Source organism: Diceros bicornis, chromosome 31 (genome assembly GCF_020826845.1).
Source record: "Diceros bicornis minor isolate mBicDic1 chromosome 31, mDicBic1.mat.cur, whole genome shotgun sequence".
Classification (NCBI taxonomy): domain Eukaryota; kingdom Metazoa; phylum Chordata; class Mammalia; order Perissodactyla; family Rhinocerotidae; genus Diceros; species Diceros bicornis.
This window is the reverse complement of record NC_080770.1, coordinates 6,560,339-6,585,993: the sequence shown is the minus strand read 5'-3', so window position 1 is coordinate 6,585,993 and position 25,655 is coordinate 6,560,339. Positions and strand designations below refer to the sequence as shown.

General features: G+C 39.1%; 1 protein-coding gene across 1 annotated transcript in view; it reads left to right on the top strand.

Annotated features, from left to right (window-relative positions):
* The window catches only part of TOP6BL (TOP6B like initiator of meiotic double strand breaks), a 94,323-nt gene that overhangs the window by 65,026 nt on the left and 3,642 nt on the right, over positions 1-25,655 (top strand). Inside the window, exons 11-14 of the mRNA XM_058526299.1 lie at positions 6,592-6,713; positions 7,769-7,879; positions 13,195-13,293; positions 25,181-25,256. Of these exons, the coding sequence (XP_058382282.1) occupies positions 6,592-6,713; positions 7,769-7,879; positions 13,195-13,293; positions 25,181-25,256 (408 nt within the window). The remainder of the gene's footprint in view (positions 1-6,591; positions 6,714-7,768; positions 7,880-13,194; positions 13,294-25,180; positions 25,257-25,655) is intronic.

Below are 25,655 nucleotides of genomic sequence, written 5' to 3'. Positions count from 1 at the left end.
TACAAGGGAGAGCCTTTGGCGTTTATCTAACAGATGGGTGATAACCTGTTATCAGAAAGGTTCTCTCTGTTAGAGGTAAAGCAGTGATTTCGCTGTTTTGTGGTCCATGAAACACATGCATCAGAATTGCCTAGAGTATTTGAAAATGTGCAGTTTCCTGCGCCAAGGATTAACTCATTGTTTTGCTGTAATTTAAAAATCTGGTACCGCTGAAGAATCTGTATTTTTAACAAGATTCTCAGGTGATCCTTAGATATAGTAAAGTTTGGAAACCACTGAGTAGGGAGTTGGCTTATGCTTTTTAATCCAATAAACCCTGAGACATAAATTTAAGTATTTCTCAATGCCCTCCTAAACTCTGAGAGAAGTAGCAAGAAGTGGAGCTTATAAATGTCTGGGGAAAAGTTCAGAAGCCTGCCTTTTGGTGCTCCTGATTTGTTTCTGTGTTCTTCTTTCTCTGTGGGCCAGTGTTTTTTCCTGGGACTCTACTCTCCAGGCATTCCAATGCTGTTTGGTGTGGCCCTGTTCCTGTGGCCTTGAGTCATAAGAGAAGTGAGACAGCGTATAACCTCAGATCAGAAGAGCTCACTTTGGCTGGTTCCAGCTATTTGTTGAACAAACCATTGTCAGCTGTGGGATTCTTCCTGCTGCCTGCCTTCCATGCCTCTCCTACCTTTTCCCAAGATGTATATATTCTTTAGGAGAGAATCACTGCTTTCCTGGGCTCTGGCTTGCAACTCTTTGTTTGAGGAGCTGGTGTTCTCTGGTGCCCCACTGTCCCATTCATTAAGGCCCTGGAATGGAAACATAGAAGAGACCCAAACTAATGAGGCTTCCAGCAAGGAAGTCAAAGGTGAGGATGCCCAGGGTCATTACCTGGCCTGTGCTCACATGGACAGAGACTGAAAAGAGAAGCAGCTTAGTATTGTGGAAAAGACTTTAGGGTAGAATCAAGAGACCTGACTTTAATTTTATTTCTGCTACCAAATTCCTCAATGATTTTTGGAAAGCAAGTCACATAAATCATCTGATCCTCCCTTTTCATGTATTTAACATGAGATTGTTAGACTAGGTGATATCAAAGCCCCTTCCAAGTCTAAAGACCCTCTTAAGACTTAAGATCTGTTATCTTCTGGCAGGTTTTGTTTTTTATTTATTTTTTTTTTTTTGAGGTCTGCTAGAGGGAGCACCTTATTCAGTCTTCCCTAGGATGACCTAACATCTGATACCATGTTCGGAATCCTGTTGAACATACCTCAAGCACTCAGATTCCTCAGAAACCAGTGTTACCTATCATTCTTACAGTACTGTGATAGTTTCTGTTTAGCTTGACTCTGAAGGCCTGTAGCATCTCAGGTAGTTGTATTCAGTATTGGATTAAGTCCATCACTGCATTAGTAAACATAGTATCTTTTTAATTTTTATTTATTTATTTATTTTTTCCCCCAAAGCCCCAGTAGATAGTTGTATGTCATAGCTGCACATCCTTCTAGTTGCTGTATGTGGGACGCGGCCTCAGCGTGGTCGGAGAAGCGGTGCGTCGGTGCGCACCCGGGATCCGAACCCGGGCCGCCAGCAGCGGAGCGCGCGCACTCAACCGCTAAGCCACAGGGCCGGCCCTCATAGTATCTTTTTAAATTTCCTTACACATTTGGTAGTTTAGGACTAGCCTTTGAAGAATATGCACTGTGAGGGTAAGTAGATTTAGATATATGGATATAGCTATAGTAATTCTGTCTTCTTTTTCCCCTCTACTTTCTCATATCCTTGGAAGCTTTCTCTGGAGCTCCTTTTAGGAAACAGATTGTGCAGAACAACAGTCTGTTTCCATGTGTCTTTAAAAAATCACTTAATTGGCCTTCTGCCCACCTTGTCATGGTAACTTTTGTATGATTACCCATTATTTTGCCACAGAGTTAAAGGCTTCTAGCGATATCAGCAGTTTTAGAAATGAACTTGTAGCTTTTTAATTAAATGTCTGCTTTCAAAAGAGGTCTAACTGATTTCTTGAGACTATTCGTAGGACCAAACTGTAAAAAATAGTAATCCAGATGATATCATAGCAACAGTGATATTTTCCCTTTGATTATTACAATGTACATTTCAAAACACTTCATATATATTATTCCAGTTTATCTGCACAACATACCTGTGAGAGCAGGTGGTACAAAGCCACTTTCTGTACTGAAGTGAGAAAAGTGAAGTGACTTGGTCACCACTAGTTGGTGGTAGAATTGACCCTAGAATCTATGTTCTCCTGACTCCAGTTCCAGACCCCTGTTGAGCAGATGACGTATTACCTTCCCCTCCAGGAAAGCATCATGGTGCCTCGGGGTAGATAATGTTCCTTCCATTTATGGTTTCCTTTGTCGTGCAGAAGCTTTTTAATTTGATGTAGTCCCATTTGTTTATTTTTTCTTTTGTTTCCCTTGCCTGAGGAGGCATATTCAAAAAGATACTACAGGGGGCTGGCCCAGTGGCGCAGCGGTTAAGTGCGCGTGCTCCGCTTCAGCGGCCCAGGGTTTGCAGGTTTGGATCCCGGGTGCACACCAACACACCGCTTGTCAAGCCATGCTGTGGCGGTGTCCCATATAAAGTGGAGGAAGATGGGCATGGATATAAGCCCAGGGCCAATCTTCCTCAGCAAAAAAGAGGAGGATTGGCATTGGATGTTAGCTCAGGGCTGATCTTCCTCCTCCCAAAAAAAAAGATACTACTAAGACTCATGTAAAAGAGCATACTGCCTATGTTTTCTTCTAGAAGTTTTATGGATTCAGGTCTTAGATTCAAGTCATTCAAGTCTTTACTCCATTTTGAATTAATTTGTGTGTGTGGTGTAAGATGTGGTCTATTTTCATTCTTTTGCATGTGACTGTACAGTTTTCCCAACACCATTTATTGAAGAGACTTTCTTTTCTCTATTGTGTGTTCTTGGCTCCTTTGTCGAAAATTAGCTATCCATAAATGTGTAGGTTTATTTCTGGGCTTTCAGTTCTGTTCCATTGATCTTTGTGTCTGTTTTTCTGCCAGTACCATGCTGTTTTGATCACTACAGCTTTGTAGTATATTTTGAAATCAGGGAATGTGATGCCTCCAGCTTTGTTCTTTTTTGTCAGGATTGCTTTGGCTATTTGGTGTCTTTTGTTGTTCCATATAAATTTTAGGATTCTTTGTTCTATTTCCATGAAAAATGACATTGAGATTTTGATATGGATTGCATTGAATCTGTAGATTGCTTTAGGTAATATGGACATTTTAACTATGTTAATTCTTCCTATTGTGAGCATGGAATATCTTTTCATTTCTTTGTGTCTTCTCAGAATGAAAAGACAATCTACCAATTGGGAGAAGATATTTGCAAATCATATATCCGATAAGGGGTTAATATCCCAAATATATAAAGAACTCATATAACTCAACACCAGAAAAATAAACAACGTAATTAAAAAATGGGTAGAGGATCTGAACATTTTTCTCAAGAAGATATACAGATGGCCATCAGGCACATGAACAGATGTTCAGCATCACTAATTATTAGGGAAATGCAAATCAAAACCACAATGAGATAGCGCCTTATGCTCGTCAGAATGGCTATTATTAAAAAGACAAGAAATAACAAGTGTTGGAGAGGATGTGGAGAGAAGGGAAACCTCATACACTGCTGGTGGGAATGTAAATTGGTGCAGCCACTATGGAAAACAGTATGGAGATTTCTCAAAAAATTAAAAATAGAACTACCATATGAGCCAGCTATTCTGCTTCTGGGTATTTAGCCAAAGAACATGAAAACTCTAATTCAAAAAGATATATGTACCCCTATGTTCATTGTAGCAATATTCACAATATCCAAGACTTGGAAAAAACCTAAGCGCCCATTGACAGATCAATGGATAAAGAAGATGTGGTGTATATATGTATAATGGAATACTATTCAGCCATAAAAAATTAAATCTTACCATTTGCAATAACATGGATGGACCTTGAGGGTATCAGGCTAAGCAAAATAAGTCAGACAAAGAAAGACAATTACTGTATTATTTCACTCATATATGGAAGATAAACAAACAAACACATAGATAGAACAGATTGGTGGTTACCAGAAGGGAAGGGGAGGTGGGGAAGAGTGCAAAAGGGGTAAAGGGGCATATTTGTATGGTGACAGATGACAACTAGACTTTTGGTGGGGAGCATGATGTAGTCTATACAGGAGGCAAAATACAGTGATGTCCACCTGAAATTTATACAATGTTATAAACCAATGTTACCTCAATAAGAAATGAAGTTTAATTTAATTTAAAAAGAGAAAAATGTTTCTTTTGTCTTGCATTTTTAATGCAGCCCTCAGAAAAGCCAGCCAGCCTTAGGCTGCTTCATCATAGTACCTTTGAACAGACTATCCAACGGAGAGTAGAAAAACACTGAAAAAAGAAAGATTAATTAATAAGTATTTTCTCCAGGTGCCCTATGAAGTGAATTTTTCTGTGTCTGTTACATCAGGATCATCAATACTAGCCTATTGTTTGATGACATATTTTGCCCGTCGCTTTCACATGTTAGCTTTTCTGAGTGATGCTGAGCAGTGGTGCCTATGGTTACTTTATCAGAGATAGTCCCCCATTTAAGAAGACCTTATACCAGCAGTTCTCAGTCACCTTTTTTTTTTTTTTTTAGAGTAGCAGATTTTAATACTGCACTTTCAGTAATTGATAGAACAACTGGACAAAAATTATAAGAATACAGAATATTTGAACAGCACTATCAACCAACTTAACCTAATTAATGTTTATGGAACACTATATCCTACAACTGCAGAATACTCATTCTTTTCTTTTTTTTTTTTAATTTTTTGTTTATTGCAGTAACATTGGTTTATAACATTGTAAAAATTTCAGGTGTACATCATTGTACTTCTATTTCTGCATAGATTACATCATGTTCACCACCAAAATACTAATTACAACCCATCACCACACACATGTACCAAATTATCCCTTTCACCCTCCTCCCTCCCCCCTTCCCCTCTGGTAACCACCAATCCAATCTCTGTCCCTATGTGTTTGTTTATTGTTGTTATTATCTACTACTTAATGAAGGAAATCATATGGTATTTGACCTTCTCCCTCTGACTTATTTCACTTTGCATTATACCCTCAATGTCCATCCATGTTGTCACAAATGGCTGGATTTCATCGTTTCTTATGGCTGAGTAGTATTCCATTGTGTATATATACCACAGCTTCTTTATCCATTCGTCCCTTGATGGGCACTTAGGTTGCTTCCAAGTCTTGGCTATTGTGAATAATGCTGCAATGAACACAGGGGTGCATGTACCTTTGCAAATTGGTGTTTTCAAGTTCTTTGGATAAATACCCAACAGTGGAATAGCTGGATCGTATGGTAGTTCTATCCTTGATTTTTTGAGGAATCTCCATACTGTTTTCCATAGTGGCTGGACCAGTTTGCACTCCCACCAGCAGTGTATGAGAGTTCCCTTCTCTCCACATCCTCTCCAACACATGTTGTTTCCTGTCTTGTTAATTATAGCCATTCTGACGGGCGTGAGGTGATATCTCATTGTAGTTTTGATTTGCATTTCCCTGATAGTTAGTGATTTTGAACATCTTTTCATGTGTCTGTTGGCCATCTGTATATCTTCTTTGGAGAAATGTCTGTTCAGGTCTTTTGCCCATTTTTTAATTGGGTTGTTAGTTTTTTTTGTTGTTGAGATGCATGAGTTCTTTATATATTTTGGAGATTAAGCCCTTATCAGATGTATGGTTTGCAAATATCTTCTCCCAATTGTTAGGTTGTCTTTTCGTTTTGTTGATGGTTTCCTTTGCTGTGCAGAAGCTTTTTAGTTTGATGTAGTCCCATTTGTTTATTTTTTCTATTGTTTCTCTTGCCCGGTCAGATGTGGTGTTTGAAAAGATGTTGCTAAGACCGATGTCGAAGAGCGTACTGCCTGTGTTTTCTTCTAGAAGTTTCATAGTTTCAGGTCTTACATTCAAGTCTTTAATCCATTTGGAGTTAATTTTTGTGTATGGTGTAAGGTAAGGGTCTACTTTCATTTTTTTGCATGTGGCTTTAATTTTTTGCATGTGAGTTTTAATTTTTTCCATACCACAGCATATCTGAAAGGATTGACACACTGATAGTGACAGTGGCTCGCCACAACAGTGATGCTCAAATAGGAACAGAGTAGGGTTAGACACACTCTCCAGGAGGCTTTCCCTCCTCCTCTCTCTCTTCTCCTTTGGGAGTCACCGCTATCTTTGTTTATAGTATGTGGTATATATCTCTGTTTCTGATATGAATTAAATAGGATCCTTCATTTGTTTCTGCAAAAACAATGTCATTCTTCACTTTAATTTCCATGAGCTTTCTTTTATTTGTAAGTGGGAATTGGGTGAGTTTGTAAGTTGCTGGGGGGTTTTTGTCTAAAAAAAAAAGTAATTATTTGTGGACAGTCAGAAGTGGCCTCTTCTTTCAAGAGGCCTCTTTCCCATTCCCAGCCCTGACTCACAGCACAGGAACAGCAGTCTTGAAGTGGTTGTTCTCACTCAAGGTTACCAACATTCTCCCTCCTCTTAGGAGTTCACACTCTGCTCACAACTCATCTCAGTGCCATCCTCATGGAGAGCCACAGCATGGTGCAAGATTCCATCAAGGTTGCCGTGGACCAGGCCTTGGAGCAGCATCACCAGGCTGCCAAGGTAATAAAAAATTCACAACTCCCTTTCTCCTACTCTCTCTAAGAAAAAGATAGCTAAAGTATATGGCAGACACGGCCTGAGAGCCCTTCCTCCCTTAATGCCTCTTCCTCTCATCTTTTGTCACCTGGGCTGATCTTGTACACTGCATCTGGCTTAGGAACTCAAGCTTTAACTTAGATGGGTCACTGTAACCAGCTTGCTTAGTCTTACCTCCTAGTAGGTGAGTTTGAGTAAATAAGGACAAAATAGTAGACAAAAATGACTGATAATGCACCTCTTCATTATCTATATATATATATATATTTTTGTGTGTGTGTGAGGAAGATCAGCCCTGAGCTAACATCCACGCCAGTCCTCTTTTTGCTGAGGAAGACTGGCCCTGGGCTAACATCCATGCCCATCTTCCTCCACTTTATATGGGACGCCGCCACAGCATGGCTTGACAAGCGGTGCGTGGGTGCGCGCCCGGGATCTGAACCGGGACACCAGCAGTGAAGCGCGCGCACTTAACTGCTATGCCACCGGGCTGGCCCCCTTCATTATCTCTATTAATCTCCCCTTCCCACGCATACTTCTGGAGCTACTGCTTCACTAAATCTTACATTCTCCCCCTATTTCCTAATCCTTTATAACATCACTTTCTTTTCTTACCTGACTTTCTGAATTCCTCTCCTGTGTACTTTTGGTAACACATTTCTTACTTCTTATGGTTCCCTTTTCAGGGAAAAAGCAAGCATAGCAAGAAAGCAAAGCTTAAAGCTTTTGTTTTTAAATAGTAAATGTATCTGTCATATTGCCCAGTGTCTTATTACTTGTCTTTTCTGAATGTGTCTGTGTCAATAAGTCATCTCTATGAAAGGAGAGAACATTTTTAATTTATTTCAATCCATAAGTGTCTTTTATATGTCATGACCTCAGTAAGTATTGTTGATGAGGAGGAAGAATTGTTGAAATCCTGCTCTGACTGAAATCTTTGGTCCCTTTGGGATTTTCTGAACCAGCAGCTTGAGATTATTATAAACTGTGGTCTCCCCCTTACTTGTTATGTTCCCTAGGCTCATCAGAAACTGCAGACCTCACTCTCAGTGGCTGCGAATTCCATCATGAGTATCGTGACTGGAAGCACCAGCAGCAGCTTCCGAAAGATCTGCTTCCAGGCCCTTCAAGTTAGTAGGAGATTGGGTATGCTTAAATGTGCCAGGGTTTTAACGACATTCTACTACCTAGCTTAGTAATATGTACAGTGCTTTCAGAAACATTATTTCATTTGATCCTCCTGTAATCCTACGTAGTACCAGGCCTTTGGTAAGTGTTTTAAGAAATATTTGTTGGGGCCGGCCCCGTGGCTTAGTGGTTAAGTGCGCGCGCTCCGCTGCTGGTGGCCCGGGTTCAGATCCCGGGTGCGACCGACGCACCGCTTCTCGGGCCATGCTGAGGCCGCGTCCCACATACAGCAACTAGAAGGATGTGCAACTATGACATACAACTATCTACTGGGGCTTTGGGGGGAAAAATAAAAAAAATTAAAAAAAAAGAAATATTTGTTGAATGGATAGTGTTGTGTATACTATTTTATAAATGAGAAAACAAGTTATTTAAAATTTCTACTTCCTTTGGGTCATGTAGCTAGTTACAAGCAGAGCTAGGATTAGACCAGTAATTCCTAATTCCTTGTTAAAGAATGTTCTGTAGACTCATGGTGACAGAATACATTGGAAATAGCTGGGCAGCCATAAGTATTATGTGTATTTGGCAGTATGGAATAGTGTAACAAGTTTCGGAATTAGATGCCTGAGTTCAAATCTTGACTCATTTACTACTAGCTATGTGGACTTAGGCCTGTACTTAACTTTTCTATAAGTGCTTCATCTATAAATTGGAAAAAGTAATAGTACCTCACAGGGTTATTATGAGGGCGAGGGCTAAATGTGAACGTGCCTAGCACATGGTAGGTTGTCAATAAGTGTTAGTTTCTCTCCTTTTCAAGAATATGTGCTGACCAATTGATATTATTGATATTATCAGTGGGGTAACACATTCATTCCATGTCTGTTGCTTCACTTTTTTGGTACTTTTTTCCTTGAAAAGATAGTATAAATTTTTTTTTTCCCCCAAAGCCCCAGTAGATAGTTGTACGTCATAGCTACACATCCTTCAAGTTGCTGTATGTGGGACGTGGCCTCAGCATGGCCCAAGAAGCGGTGCGTCGGTACGCGCCCAGGATCCGAACCCGGGCCACCAGCAGCAGAGTGCGAGCACTTAACCGCTAAGCCACGGGGCCGGCCCGAAAAGATAGTATAATACACACAAAATTTTAAATAATAACTAACAAACTTTATCACCATAATTAAAAAAATTTTTTTATTGATATTTTAATGGTTTTTAACATTGTGAAATTTTGGGTTGTGCATTTTTGTTTGTCCATCACCATATATATGACTCCCTTCACCCCTTGTGCCCACCCCCCACCCCCACTGCCCCTGGTAACCACAGTACAGTTTTCTCTGTCCATGTGTTGGTTTATATTCCACATATGAGTGAGATCATACAGTGTTTGTCTTTCTCTTTCTGGCTTATTTCACTTAACATAATATGCTCCAGCCCCATCCATGTTGTTGCAAATGGGACGATTTTGTCTTTTTTTATGGCTGAGTAGTATTCCATTGTATATATATACCACATTTTCTTAATCCAGTCGTCAGTCGAGGGACACTTAGGTTGCTTCCACTTCTTGGCTATGGTGAATAATGCTGCAGTGAACATAGGGGTGCATAAGCCTCTTTGGATTGTTGATTTCAGGTTCATTGGATAGATTCCCAGTAGTGGGATAGCTGGATCATAGGGTATTTCTATTTTTAATTCTTTGAGGAATCTCCATACCGTTTTCCATAGAGGCTGCACCAGTTTGCATTCCCACCAGCTGTGTATGAGGGTTCCTGTTTCTCCACATCCTCTCCAACACTTGTTGTTTTTTGTCTTGGTGATTGTAGCCATTCAAACAGGCATGAGGTGGTATCTTAGTGTTGTTTTGATTTGCATTTCCCTGATGATTAGTGATGTTGAACATCTTTTCATGTGCCTATTGGCCATCTGTATATCTTCTTTGGAGAAGTGTCTGTTCGTTTCCTCTGCCCATTTTTTGATCAGGTTGTTTGTTTTTTTTGTTGTTCAGTTGTGTGAGTTCTTTATATATTATGGAGATCAACTCCTTGTCAGATGTAAATATTCTCTCCCAGCTGGTGGTTGTCTGTTCATCTTGATTCTGGTTTCATTTGTCTTATAGAAGCTCTTTAATCTGATAAAGTCCCACTTGTTTATTTTTTCTTTAGTTTCCCTAGTCTGGGTAGGCATGTCATCTGAAAAGATTCCTTTATAACCAATGTCAAATAGTGTGTTGCCTATATTTTCTTCTATGAGTTTTATAGTTTCAGGTCTCACCTTCAGGTCTTTGATCCATTTTGAGTTAATTTTTGTGAATGGCGATAGCAGATGGTCCACTTTCATTCTTTTGCATGTGGCTGTCCAGTTTTCCCAACACCATTTATTGAAGAGACCTTCCTTTCTCTATTGTATGTTCTTAGCACCTTTGTCAAAAATTAGCTGTCCGTATATGTGTGGTTTTATTTCTGGGCTTTCAATTCTGTTCCATTGATCTGTGTGTCTGTTTTTGTACCAGTACCATGCTGTTTTGATTACTATTGCTTTGTAGTATGTTTTGAAGTCAGGGATTGTGATGCCTCCTGCTTTGTTCTTTTTTCTTAGGATTTCTTTAGCTATTCGGGGTCTTTTGTTGCCCCATATAAATTTTAGTATTCTTTTTTCTATTTCTGTGAAGAATGTCATTGGGATTCTGATTGGGATTGCATTGAATCTGTAGATTGCTTTAGGTAATATAGACATTTTAACTATGTTTATTCTTCCAATCCACGTGCATGGGATATCTTTCTATTTCTTTATGTCATCATGGATTTCTTTCAATAATGTCTTGTAGTTCTCATTGTATAGGTCCTTCACCTCCTTGGTAAGATTTATTCCTAGGTATTTTATTCTTTTTGATGCAATTGTAAATGATATTATCTTTTTGAGCTCTCTTTCTGTTAGTTCATTATTAGTATACAGAAATGCAACTGATTTTTGTGGATTGATTTTGTACCCTGCAAGTTTGCCATAGTTGTTGATTGTTTCTAATAGTTTTCCAACAGATTCTTTAGGGTTTTCTATATATACAATCATGTCATCTGCAAATAGTGAGAGTTTCACTTCTTCGTTACCTATTTGGATTCCTTTTATTCCTTTTTCTTGCCTAATCGCTCTGGCCAAAACCTTCAGTACTATGTTGAACAGGAGTTGTGAGAGTGGGCAGCCCTGCCTCGTTCCTGTTCTCAGAGGAATGGCTTTCAGTCTTTCCCCGTTGAGTATGATGTTGGCTGTGGGTTTGTCATAAATAGCCTTTATTATGTTGAGGTACTTTCCTTCTATTCCCATTTTGTTGAGAGTTTTTATCATAAATGGATGTTTTATCTTGTCAAATGCCTTCTCTGCATCTATTGAGATGATCATGTGGTTTTTATTCTTTGTTTTGTTGATGTGATGTATTACGTTGATTGATTTGCGGATGTTGAACCATCCCTGCATCCCTCTTATAAATCCCACTTGATCATGGTGTATGATCTTTTTAATGTATTGTTGTATTTGGTTTGCCAATATTTTGTTGAGGATTTTTGCATCAATGTTCATCAGCGATATTGGCCTGTAATTTTCTTTCTTTGTATTGTCTTTGTCTGGCTTTGGTATCAGGGTGATGTTGGCCTCGTAGAATGATTTAGGAAGTGTTCCATCTTCCTCTATTTTTTGGAATAGTTTGAGAAGGATGGGTATTAAATCTTCTTTGAATGTTTGGTAAAATTCACCGGAGAAGCCATCTGGTCCTGGACTTTTATTTTTTGGGAGGTTTTTGATTACTATTTCAATCTCTTTACTTGTGATTGGTCTATTCAGATTCTCCACTTCTTGTTGGTTCAGTTTTGGGAGGTTGTATGAGTCTAAGAATTTATCCATTTCTTCTAGATTGTCCAATTTGTTGGCATATAATTTCTCATAGTATTCTCTTATAATCCTCTGTATTTCCGTGGTATCCATTGTAATTTCTCCTCTTTCATTTCTAATTTTATTTACTTGAGCCTGTTCTCTTTTTTTCTTAGTAAGCCTGGCTAAGGGTTTGTCAATTTTGTTTATCTTCTCGAAGAACCAACTCTTTGTTTCATTAATCCTTTCTACTGTTTTTTTTGGTCTCAATTTCATTTATTTCTGCTCTGATTTTTATTATTTCTCTCCTTCTGCTGGCTTTGGGCTTTGTTTGTTCTTCTTTTTCTAGTTCTGTTAGGTGTAATTTAAGGTTGCCTATTTGGGCTTTTTCTTGTTTGTTAAGGTGGGCTTGTATCGCTCATAATTTTTAATTTTTTCATATTATCTCATATTATTATATTATGTAGTTGTAACCAAAGTATTCTATATTCTTATGTAATTTTACATTTCCCCCTGTCTTAACAGTCTTAAAATTTGAATTGGTTAGCCAGTAGTCCACTATATTGATTTAATCTAATTTAATAAACCATTCCCCTAATGATAGACATTTAAGTTGTTTACACTTTTTTGTCATTATAAATAGTGCTTCAGTTAATACTTTTATGTGATACCTTCTTTTGATTTATTTCCTAGAGTAAATTTTTATAAGTGGAGTTATTGGCTCAAAGAGTATAGTACCTTTATAATCCGTGCATCATAGTTTCAACTTTCTGGGTCATGTGGATAGCACAGGGTAGTGAGAAGAATACTATATTGGCAATCCTAAAGTCAGACCTAACTTTCATACTAACCAGCTGTGAGAGCTTGGGTGGGTCACTTCTCCTTTTTGAATTTCAGTTTTCTCTAGTATAAAATTAGTATATTGTATTAGGTAATTATTCTGTCCCCTTTAACTCTAATATCCTACAATTCTATAGTAGAAAGTAGAGGCTGTTACCCATTCTTTATGGATGCAAACTGTATTATTTTGTTCCTTTCCTCCCTAAAAGACTTATCTGAGGAAAAGTTCTTATATCAACCTTAATTGTTCAGTGGAACCTCTGCTCTCTTGGAACTTGTTTTAGAGGGGAGCAGGTTACATAACCCCTTCGTGAACAGGTGGATCTCCTACAGAGATAGGAGGACAAAGACCTTGTTCGAAAGATCTTGCTTAGGTAACGGAAATTGGAAGACATATAGGAACCACAACTGCCTGCCTCGTGCCAAGTATCCCAGACCTTCTTTCTACTCCTCCAGTGTCCATAGGAACTAAGGAAACTCCTAACACAATGTGAGGAGTGTCGTTGGTTTGCTTTCCTTTTTGTGTCATCCTCTCCCCCTATAAACTTCCTGTGAGTTCTTCCCCTTTGGTTGCCAGTACTGGAACTCAGCACATTCTATCTCTGGCCCATTTTAGGCAGCTGATACACAGGAGTTTGGAACCAAACTGCACAAATCATTTCGTGAGATTACCCAGCACCGATTTCTTCACCATTGCTCATGTGAGGTGAAGCAGGTAAGTGTAAAGTAATAATCAGTACTTTGTTGGAAATCTTCCATATTGGTATATGGGAATCTTGAATACAGGGTGGGTAGGTGCAGGTGCTTTAGATTGCACAATCTGAAGTTAGTCTTTCAGCAAAGAAGGCTGTGGTTCAGAAAAACTTTATAGAATGTAGTATTACATAGAAGTTAAGAGCATGGTTAGGTGTCACTTGAATTCCATTTCTACCAGTAACTAGTTGTGTGGTATTATTGTGGAAGCTATTTAAGCTTTCTAAGCCTCAGTTTCTTTATCAGTAAAATAGGAATGATGCATACCTAAAATGATTGTTGTGAGGTTTGAATAAGATAATGTATGTAAAGTGATAAGCACATACCTACTCATAATGGTGATGATATGATGGAATTCTTATGTTTAGTTTTGCCTAATCAAAAACATACTTTTATCTATTCACCTTCTTGGATGCTGGAGATATAGAGTTGCATTAGTTGGGGTCTCTACCCTCAAGGAGATCAAATAGCTTCCTCTGGTTTTGTGACAGGCTCCTCTAATGAGTGAAGAGAAATCATAGCTGGGAAATTCTACATATCTACAGATTCCAGGTGTAGCTTCTAGTAGTATTCCAATAAAGCCCACTTTTCTGGCTTTCTTGGCTCCAATCAGTAAAATTAATTTTTCTGCAACTAAAGTATAAGATGAGTAAATAGATTAAAGATGAAATTATCATACAGTAGCTTCTGGCCAAGGTGGAGTAACAGGGACCAGATTTACCCTCCTGCCTGTAATAACAAAAAATCTGGACACAACATATGAAACAATGGTTCTCAAGTCACTGGGCATGAGACAATTAATGGCATAGTCATTCCTGAGAGATGGAAAACAAATGAAGTGAGCCTTATGCTTGCCCTAGCATACTGCCTAGAGAGAGTAAAGAGGCCATGGAGTAGGGAGAGGGAATCCAGGCAAAGCCTAGTGGTCTCCCTGAGTTGAATAGATAAAGCTGGGAATCCAGGGATGCCAAGGCAGCTAAAGTGTTCAGGGAAGAGTACCATAGAAGAGAAATCTGCATAGAGAGAGAATTCTGGAGATCTTCAGAGGTTCCCCCTCTGGTGTTCAGTTGAGTACTGATCAGCTCATTCATGTGAAGAAACATCTAGGTAAAGAACCACCCAGAAGGATTAGAGGGAACAATATGCAGAGCTTACACAGGGCTAGGAATAGTGCCTATTCCCCACCAGAGAGGAAAGCCTTCTAATTCACGGAGCGTCAGGTAGAATACTACAAAGCGTCTTGCTTCAGGAATGGAGTAAAATTAAACCTACAATAAACACTCCTCCAGTCCTGCCTAACAGAGCTTAAAAGCAGAAGCAAGACCTAAAAGGATCAAGTTGTTTCCAAGTAATTCAACGGCATCATAGAACAAAGTGCAAGAATATTTATAGGAATTCGAAAATATCCAGCACCCACGAAGTTAATATTGACAGTGCCTTGCATCCAATAAAAAATTAACAGGCATGCTAAGAAGCAGGAAAAATAACCCACAATGAAGATAAAACTCAATCAATTGATCAATCAATCATTCAATCAAAACTGATCCAGAACTGATACAGAAGATAGAATTAGTAGACAAAGACATTAAAACAGTTATTATTATAACTGTATTCCATATGTTCAGGAAGCTATAGGAAAGATGGGACACATTAAGTAGAGATATGGAAGGTATAAAAAAGACCCAAAACAAACTTTAAAGATAAAAACTATGATGTCTCTGAGGTAAAAATTACACTGAATAGTATTAATGGCACATTAGACACAAGTAAAAACATATAGCAATAGAAACTATCAGAAATGAAACACAGAGATTAAAACAAACAAAAAAATAATAGAGCATTGAGCACCTGTGAGTTATGGGACAACTTCAAGTAGCCTGATATATGTGTAATTGGAGAATCTGAAGAAGAAGCAGGTGCAGAAAATATACAGTATTTGAAGACATAATGGCTGAAAAATTTCCAGATTTGATGAAATCTATAAACCCCACAGATCTAAGAATCTTAACAAACCCCAAGCCCAAGGGACATAAAGAAAACTACACCAAGGCACATCATAACTAAATTGGTTAAAACCAGTGGTAAAGAGAAAATCTTAAAAGCAAACAGAAGGGAAAAAAAAACTTATTATGTACCAGGAAACAAAGATAAGGATTATAGCAAATTTCTCATCAGAAACAGTATAAACTAGAACAAAATGGAGCAACATCTTTATAGTACTGAAAAAAACCTGTCAACCTAGAATTCTTTACCCAACAAAAATATCTTTAAAAACAAAGATGAAATAAGGACTTTTTCTGGGGCCAGCCTGGTGGCATAATAGTTAAGTTCGTGTGCACCACTTCAGCAGCCCAGGGTTCGCAGGTTCAGATCCTGGACACAGACCTATGCCTCGCTTATCAAGCCATGCTGTGGTGGCATCCCACATATAAAGTGGAGGAAGATGGGCACGGATGTTAGCCCAGAGCCAGTCTTCCTCAGCAAAAAGAGGAGGATTGGCAACAAAAGTTAGGTCAGGGCTAATCTTCCTCACCAAAAAAATAAATAAATAAGGACTCTTTCTGACATACAAGAGATGAAAGAATTCGTTATTAGCAGACAAGAAATGTAAAGAAAGTCCTTCAAGCAGAGGAAAAATGATACCAGATGGAAACCTGAATCTACACAAAGGAATGAAGAGTATTGAAAATGGTAACTACATGGTGAAATATAAAGACTTTTTCTTATTATTTAAATCTCTTTAAAACATAATTAACTTTTTAAAGCAAAAATAGTATTTTATAATCTATATAGAAGTAAAATGTATGACAACCATAGTACAAAGACCAGAAGGAGAGAAATGGAAATATACTATTGTAAGGACTTATACTATATGTGGAGTGGTATAATATTACTTGAAGGTAGACTGATAAGTTAAAGATGAAAGGAACCATCAAAATAACACAACAAGGAGTTATAGCTCATAAGCCAAAAAAGGAGATAAAATGGAATTATAAAAAATATTCAACCCTTAAACGAATGAGAAGACAAGCTACATACTGGGAGAAAATATTTACAAGAGATACATCTGATTAAAGGACTGTTACCCAAAATATACAAAGAAGTCTTAAAACTTAACAGTAAAAAACAACCTGATTAAAAAATGGGCCAGGGCTGGCCCCGTGGCTTAGTGGTTAAGTGCACGTGCTCTGCTACTGACGGCCCGGGTTCGGATCCCGGGCGCGCACCGACGCACCGCTTCTCCGGCCATGCTGAGGCCGCGTCCCACGTACAGCAACTAGAAGGATGTGCAACTATGACATACAACTATCTACTGGGGCTTTGGGGGACGAAAAAAAAGGAGGAGGATGGGCAATAGATGTTAGCTCAGAGCTGGTCTTCCTCAGCAAACAGAGGAGGATTAGCACAGATGTTAGCTCAGGGCTGATCTTCCTCACACACACAAAAAAAATGGGCCAAAGACCTTAACAGACACCTCACCAAAGAAGACATACAGGTGGCAAATAAGCACATGAAAAGGTGTTCCACATCATATGTCATCAGGGAAATGCAAATTAAAACAAGATACCACTACAAGCCGATTAGAATGGCCAAAATCCAGAACACTAACAACACCAAATGTTGGTAAGGATGTGGAACAGCAGGAACTTTCATTCATTGCTGGTGGGAATGCAAAATTGTACAGCCACTTCAAAGACAATTTTGCAGTTTCTTATAAAACTAAACATACTCTTACCATGTGATCCAATAATCATCCTCTTTGGTATTTACCCAAAGGAGTTAAAGCTTATGTCCACAAAAAAACCTGCACATGGCTGTTTATAGCAGCTTTCTTCATAACTGCCAAAACTTGGAAGCAATCAAGATGTCCTTCAATAGATGGATGGACAAATAAACTGTGGTACATCCAGATGATGGAATATTATTCAGCCTTAAAAAGATATGAGCTATTAAGCAATGAAAAGACATAGAGGAAACTTAAATGCATGTTATTAAGTAAAAAAAAGCCAATCTGAAAAGACTATATACCATATGATTCCAAGTATATGACATTCTGGAAAAGGTGAAACTATGGAGACAGTAAAAAGACCAGGGATGGACCAGCCCCGGTGGTCTAGTGGTTAAGTTCAGTGTGCTCTGCTTTGGCAGCCCAGGTTCCGTTCTCAGGCACAGACCTACACCACTCTATTAGAGGCCATGTTGTGCTGGTGGTCCACATACTGAAAAATAAAGGAAGATTGACATGGATGTTAGCTCAGGGTGTGTATTCCTCAGCCAAAAAAAAGGGAAAAAAAGATCAGGGGTTGACAGAGGTTAGGAGGGAAGGAAGAATGAATAGGTGGAGCACAGATAACTTTTAGGGCAGTGAAACTACTCTGTATGGTACTTTAATGATGGACACATGTCATTATACATCTGTCCAAACCCACAGAATGTACAACACCAAGAGGGAACCCTAATGTAAACTATGGACTTTGGATGATAATGATGTTTCCATGTAGGTTCATCAATTTGTAACAAATGTACCACTCTGGTGAGGGTTGTTGATAATGGGAGAGACTGTGCATGTGTGGGGGCAGGGAGTATATGGTAAATCTCTCTACCTTCTGCTCAATTTTGCTGTGAACTTAAAACTGCTCTAAAAAATAAAGTCTATTTAAAAATTTTCAATCTAAAAGAAGGTAGAAAAAGAGGAAAAGAAGAAAAGGAAACGAAGAGATGAGACAAATAGAAAACAATTAGCAAGATGATATATTTAAACCCAGCCATATCAATTATCATTTTAAGTGTAAATGGCGTAAACAACCAATTAAAAAGCAGAGATTGTTAGATTCAATAAAGAAGCAAGAGCTGGGGCCCACCCAGTGGCGCAGCGGTTGGGTGCGCGTGCTCCACTTCCGCGGCCTGGGGTTCGCCAGTTTGGATCCGTGGCGCGCACTGATGCACTGCTTGTTGAGCCATGCTGTGGCGGTGTCCCATATAAAGTGGAGGAGGATGGGCTCGGATGTTGGCCCAAGATCAATCTTCCTCAGCAAGGGAGAGGAGGATTGGCATAGGATGTTGGCTCAGGGATGATCTTCCTCACAAAAAAAAGAAGCAAGAGCCAACTATATGCTGCCTACAAGAACTGCAGTTGGAGTATAAAGACAGAAGTAGGTGGAAAAAGATGGCTTACACTAATAAAAAGAGAGCTGGAGAGGCTACAATAATATTAGACAAAGTAGATTTCAGAGAAAAGAATATTACCAGGGATAAAGAGGGTCATTTCATAATGATGAATACAATACAATGAGTATACTACAATGAAGACAATAGCCCTAAACGTTCGTGAAACTTTTTAGAGAGCTTTAAAATACAGGAAGCAAGGGGCCGGCCCAGTGGTGCAAGCGGTTAAGTGCGTGCACTCTGCTTTGGTGGCCCCCGGTTCGCGGGTTTGGATCCCAGGTGCACAGGGCTGCACTGCTTGGTAAGCCATGCTGTAGCAGCATCCCATATAAAGTAGAGGAAGATGGGCATGGATGTTAGCTCAGGGCCACTCTTCCTCAAGGAAAAAAAGAAAAAGAAGAGGAGGATAGGCATCGAATGTTAGCTCAGGGCTAGTCCTCCTCACAAAAAAAAAAAAAAATACGTGAAGCAAAACTAATAGAACTGTAAGGACAAATAGACAAATCCACAATTATATTTGGAGATTTCAACATACTCCACTCAATAGTTGATAGAACAAGTAGACAGAAAATCAGTAAGTCTATAGAAGTCTTGAATAACACTATGAGTTAACTTGACCTGATATTTATAAAACACTCTGCCCAACCACAGCAGAATATACATTCTTTTTAAGTACACAAGGGACATTTAGCAAGATAGACCATATTCTGAGCCATTAAATATATCTCAATAAATTTAAAAGGAATCAAGTCATACAAAGTATGTTTTTGACCAGAATAGAATTAAAATCAATAACAGAAAGATATATAGAAAATTCCAAATATTTGGAAACTAAATGACACACTTATAAATAACCCATGGGTCAAATACAAAATAAAAAGGGAAATTAGAAAATAATTTAATTAAAATGGAAATGCAAATTATCAAAATTTGTAAGATGTTGCTAATGCAGTACTTGGAAAAATGCCTGTGTTAGAAAAGAAAAAAGTCTCAAGTCAATGACCTCAGCTTCCAACTTAAACTAGAACAAGAAGAGCAAACTAAATATGAATTAAATAGAAGAAATGAAATAATAAAGATTAGAGTGGACGTCAGTAAAATGGAAAACAGAAAAACAATAGACAAGAATCAATGAAACTTAAAGGAGGTGCATTGAGAAGATTAATAAAACTGATACACATTTAGCCAGACTAATCAGGATAAAAAGAGAGAAGACACAAATTGCCACTATCAGAAACAAGAGAGGTGGCATCAGACATTAAAAGGATTATCAGAGTATATTATGAACAACTTTACTGCAGTAAATTTGACAACTTAAATGGACAAATTCCTTAAAAGACAATTATAAATTACAAAGTTCACTCAAGAAGAAATAGTTCTATACACCTGATAGCTCTATGTCTCCTAAAGAAATTGATTTTTCAGTTAAAAACCTTACCACAGTATTCAGAATGTTTAAAAACTCTCAAAACTCAATAATAAGAAAACAAACCAATTTTGCCCACTTTTTAAAGTGGGCAAAAGATTTGAAAACACATTTCACAAAAGAAGATACACAGACAGCAAATAAACATACAAGAGGGGCTTGCCCAGTGGCATAGTAGTTAAGTTCACATGCTCCGCTTCGGTGGCCTGGGGTTCGTGGGTTCAGATCCCAGGTGCAGACCTACACACTGCTCATCAAGCCATGCTGTGGAGGTGTCCCACATACAAAATGGAGGAAGATTGGCATGAATGTTAGCTCAGGGCCAGTCTTCCTCACACACACACACACACACACACACACACACACACACACAAACACACATACGAGAAAGATGCTCAGCATCATGAGTCATTAGGGAAATGCAAATTGAAACTACAATGAGATACCATTTTACACCTACTTGGGATAACAAGACTGACCATACCAGGTGTTGGCAAGGTCATGGAGGAACTGGAACTCTTATACCCTATTTGTAGGAATGAAAAATGGTACAACCACTTTGGAGAACAGTTTGGCAGTTTCTTAAAAAGTTAAAATATACACTTATCATACAACCCAGCCATTCTACTCCTAGATATTTACCCAAGAGAAATGAAAGCATATGTCCTCACAAAAACTTACACACTAATGGTCATGGCACCTCTGCTGTATTTGTAATAGCCAAAAACTGGAAACAACCCAGTGTCAACAGGTAGATGGATAAACAAATTGTGATAGTATATCCGTTCAATGGAATACTACTGAGCAATAAAAGGAATGAACTATTGATACACACAGTAGCATGGATGAATCTCTAAATAGCCATGCTGAATGAAAAAAACCAGAAACACAAGAGTACATACTGTTTGATTGCATTTATATGAAATTGTATAAAATGCCAACTAATCCATAGTTACAGATCAGTGGTTGTTTGAAGATGGGAGGTATGGGAGGTGGAGGCAGTGATTATGAAGGGCAAAGGAAACTTTTGAGGGTGATGGATATGTTTATCTTGATTGTAGTGATGGTTTCACAAGTATGTACATATGTCAAAATTTATCAAATTGCACATTGTATATGTATATGCAGTTGATTGTGTATATGCATGTTGTATCTCAATAAAATTATAGACAGTCTCTGAGAGAATGACAGGCCCTTTAGCACCTTTTCTGCTGCTTCTGTCCCTCTCCTACTTCTGTTTGCCTGATTAGATGGGGAAGTTTAGTTGACCAGGCACCCAGGGATCACAGCATCTCATGGATTTGCCCATCCTTGTCTGCTTTGTAGCTAGAAAGGCACAGGACAGCTGTGAAACCCCTGTAAATGCTCTCTTCACCACACCTTTTTTCATGGTTGTATGTACCTTCTAGGAAGCACCTTCCTAGGAATGCATCTGCTGTTCCCTCCAGCTGGTTCACTGCAAATACTTTTTTTTGGTGAGGAAGATTGGCCCTGAGCTAACATCTGTTGCCAGTCTTCCTCTTTTTGCTGAGGAAGATTGGTCCTGAGCTAACATCCATGCCCATCCTTCTCTACTTTTTCTGTTGGTACGTGGGATGCCACCATAGCATGGCTTCATGAGTGGTGTGTTGGTCCGCGCCTGGGATTCAAACCTGCAAACTCCGGGCTGCTGAAGCAGAGCATGTGAACCTAACCACTATGCCACCAGGCAGGCCTCTCACGGCAAATATTTTTGCTGGTTTCCCTCCAACTTCAAAAGCTGCTGCCCACAACTTAAGCAAATAAAAGCTAATACCCATTGTATCGGTTTCCTATGGATGCTGTAACAAATTACCACAAACTTGGTGGCTTAAAAGCAACAAAAATTTATTATCTTACAGTTCTGGAGTCCAGAAGTCTGAAATCAAGGTGTTGGCAGGGCCACACTCTCTCCAAAGGCTCTATGGGAGAATCTTTCCTTACCTCTTCCAGCTTCTGGTGGCTCCAGATGTTCCTTGGCTTGTGGCCACATCACTCGGATCTCTGCCTCCATCCTCACATGGCCTTTCCCCTTTGTCTCTCAAATCTCCCTCTGCCTTTCTCTTATAAGGGCGCCTCTCATTGGATTTAGGGCCCACTATAAATCCACGATGATCTTACCTTGAGATCCTTAATTACATCTGCCAAGACCCTTTTACCACATAAAGTCACATTCACAGGTTCTGGGAGTTAAGACTTGGACATATCTTTTGGGGGGCCACTATTCAATTCACTACAGCCACCACATCTTCAAATTTCTAGGGATAGGTTCAGGGGGAGGCATGTGCCATTATCATAGGACCTGGGATAGATGAGTAGGATCTAGAAGTGTTTCAGCCTGTAAAGTCCTTTTGCTTGGGTCTGTGATATCTCAGTGAGATCTCAAAAGGAAATGATCTGACCTCTTTGGCCCCATTCTGTTGCTATAGTGATAGCTCATAGCCTCAGGACCATTCATAGCCCAATTAACTTGGCAGATGGCTCGTGAACTCTTATTCAGTAGTCATAGGTCTTGGAAGGAACAGTTATTGAATCCTTAATCTTTGCCAAGATTTCCATTCTTATATCCACAAAGATCCTACGACGTAGGTTGCAGTTTTCCCATTTTATAGATAAAGAAACTGGTTAGAGAACTTTCCTAATTTGCCCAGAATCACAAAGTCAGTAAGTGGGAAGGCTAGGATTTGTACTGAGGTCTCCTGGCTCCGAAGCCTAGTAACGTTATTACCTTATAGGACTGGATCACAAGCCCAGGGAATACTAATGATCAGAGGCATTGATAAGAACCCATGCTTCTCCACTCAAGATCATTACTGTTTCCCTCTGATAATGGCCATTTAATGATAAATAACTTGTTAGTGGCACAAGAGTGGCACCCAGTGGCTTCAGCTAAAAACTACAAGACCAATGACAGGTCAAATTCTACCTCTGGACCAGTCCCTCAGTTTCCCTTTCTAAAACGGTAAAGTATAATAGCTGACCTCTTGAGTAATATAGAATAAAACCATCTATGGCTATTATATAGTTTATGGGAAAATGGAAGAAATGAGAGAATATGTATTTAGAGTTTTATAGAATATATTCAGGGAAAAGTCATGCCAGGAGTGGAGATATTAAGCCTGGGTCTTGGAACAGGGCAGTGGGCCATGAAAGAGTAGAGATAGTGCTCCAGGGCTTAGTGTCATAGATATGTGTAGGGACTGAAAACTTAAACGCAGAATAAGCAGGAGCAGTAACAGGAAGGCAGCTTTCTAAGGAAAAGTATTGTTTCCCAGGAGGGTAGACCAGAATTAAATGTCTCACAGAGTGTTAAATCCAAGGAGGCTGACTCATCTAGGGGACCTGATGATGAATGAAGAGTGTGCAAGGCTCCGCTGGGACTCAAAGCTTTATATCTAAAGGTGGGTATTTCCTTGGTGAGACCAATTTCAAGACAGGAGAAAGGTTTGTCTATTACATGAGCTTTTCCAGGCTAGAGTTAAGTAAAAGAATATGCTCTCTCTCAAAAAAGAAAAAAATGTTTGGAAAATTTCCTAGTACTGTTTCTTTTTTAATACCCTTAGGGCCATCTTGACCCCTTCTATGTTCCTTGAAATATAATTACTTAGAAATTGAAACTTGCTTTAGTAAACAATATATGATAGAATGTCTGTTTTTCATTGTTACAATTCACATACCAGAAAATTTACCATTTTAAATTGTACAATTCAGTGGTTTTAAGTATATTCATTGTGTTATGCAGCCATCACCACTAAATTCCAGAACATCTCCATCACACCAAAAAGAAACCCTGTACCTAATTTGCAGTCAGTCCCAATTCCCCCATCATCCATCCCCTGGCAACCACTAATCTACTTTCCGTCTCTATGGATTTGCCTCTACTGGGTATTTCATGTAAATGGAATCATACAACGAGTGGCCTTTTGTGTCTGGCTTCTTTCACTTAGCATAATGTTTTCAAGGTTTATCCATGTTGTAACATGTAACAATACTAATTCATCCCTTTTGTGGTTGAATAATATTCCACTGTATGGATATACCGTTTTTTTAATCCATTCATCAGTTGATGGACATTTGTGGTATTTCCACTTTTTGACCATTATGAATTATGCTGCTATGAACATTTTTGTGTGGATATATGTTTGTAATTCTCTTGGGTATATATCTAGGAATAGAATTGCTGAGTCATATAATACCTTTATGTTTAACTTTTTGAGGAACTCCCAAACTGTTTTCCAAACTTACTTTCCCACCAGCACTGTATATCGGTTCCAATTTTTCCACATCCTCACCAACGGTTGTTATTGTCTATCATTATTATTGCCATACTAGTGAGTGTAAAGTGGTATTTTATAGTGGTTTTGACTTGCATTTCCCTAAATAAATAATGTTGAACATCTTTTCATGTGCTTATTGGCCCTTTGTATTTCTTCTTTAGAGAAATGTCTATTCAAATGCTTTGTCAAACCCATTTTTTAATTGGGTTGTTATTTTGTTGTTGAGTTATAAGAGTTCTTTATTTTGGATACAAGTCCCTTATCAGATATGATTTGTAAATATTTTCTCTCATTCTTGTGGGTTGACTTTTCTTTATAGTGTCTTTTAAAGCACAAAAGTTTTTAATTTTGATGAAGAGGGTATCTATTTTTATACACTTGTATTCTTGAAAAACAAGGAGCTAGGTGGATTGGGTTCAGATTTTAGTAAGTACCTTAGTTTCTCTGTCCACACTGAACCAAGTGTGGCAGGGCTTTGAAAGGCTGCAGAGCACTATAAGATGTGCTCCGTGGCTTCCCAGGTTTAGTCTCAGTCAGTCATTTGTTGAGCACTTACCCTGTGCAAGGCACTATGCTAGCTGTAGAGATATAGGCACGAGGAACCTTACCTTTCAAGGAATTTAAGATGTAGAAAATGGACACACACACATAAAAATGAACAGGGCCATGCAGTGCATACTTCAGAGCCCAAGGAGTGGGGCAGACAGTAGGCAAGTGACTGGAGTTCAGAGGAGGAAGGAAAAGCCCAAAGTGGCTGAAGCAAGCTAAAAAAGGCTCCAACAGAAGAAGGAAGCCTTGTTGGGGGCTGGGGGGATTCACATGAGCCAGGAGGAAGTAAGAGGGAGTTCCAGGTGAGGGAGGACAGCTCTGTGAGGTCAACAAAGACACCAGGCACACTCGTCTCACTGGGGCTTGTTTATGCTTCTGCAAAACTCACTTAGGACTTCTAATTTTTTAAGCAGCTGCTCCCAGAGAAAAATGATGCAGAGCAGAGCACAGAGGATGCACATGAAAACAGCAACCTGGAGCTCCTTGCAGGTAACGTTGCAGCTTTCCAGGTGAGCCCTCGACCAAAGCTGGGAAGTAAAAAATATGACTTCAGGCTTTCAAACTGCACCTTCTACCACAGCCATATCCTTCCGGGATTTGGTTGGCTCCCACCGCCACTACGGGTGTTCTAGGGCAGACGGAGGCACTCCCTCCCAAAAGCTGATATGAGAGGACTAGAAATTTCCCATATAGTTTGTGCAGTTACAGATAGCTGCACATGATGGGGCAGGACTCTGAATCCAAGGGTGGGGGGCGTGTGGCTGGAAATAACCATAGCCACTGGCACCTGAACCTGTATGGTGCAGGTGCCAGGCACTATTCTGAGCTTTCAAAATGCATTAATGCTCTTAATTCTCAAAACAATCTTATGAGGCATAGGCACTATTA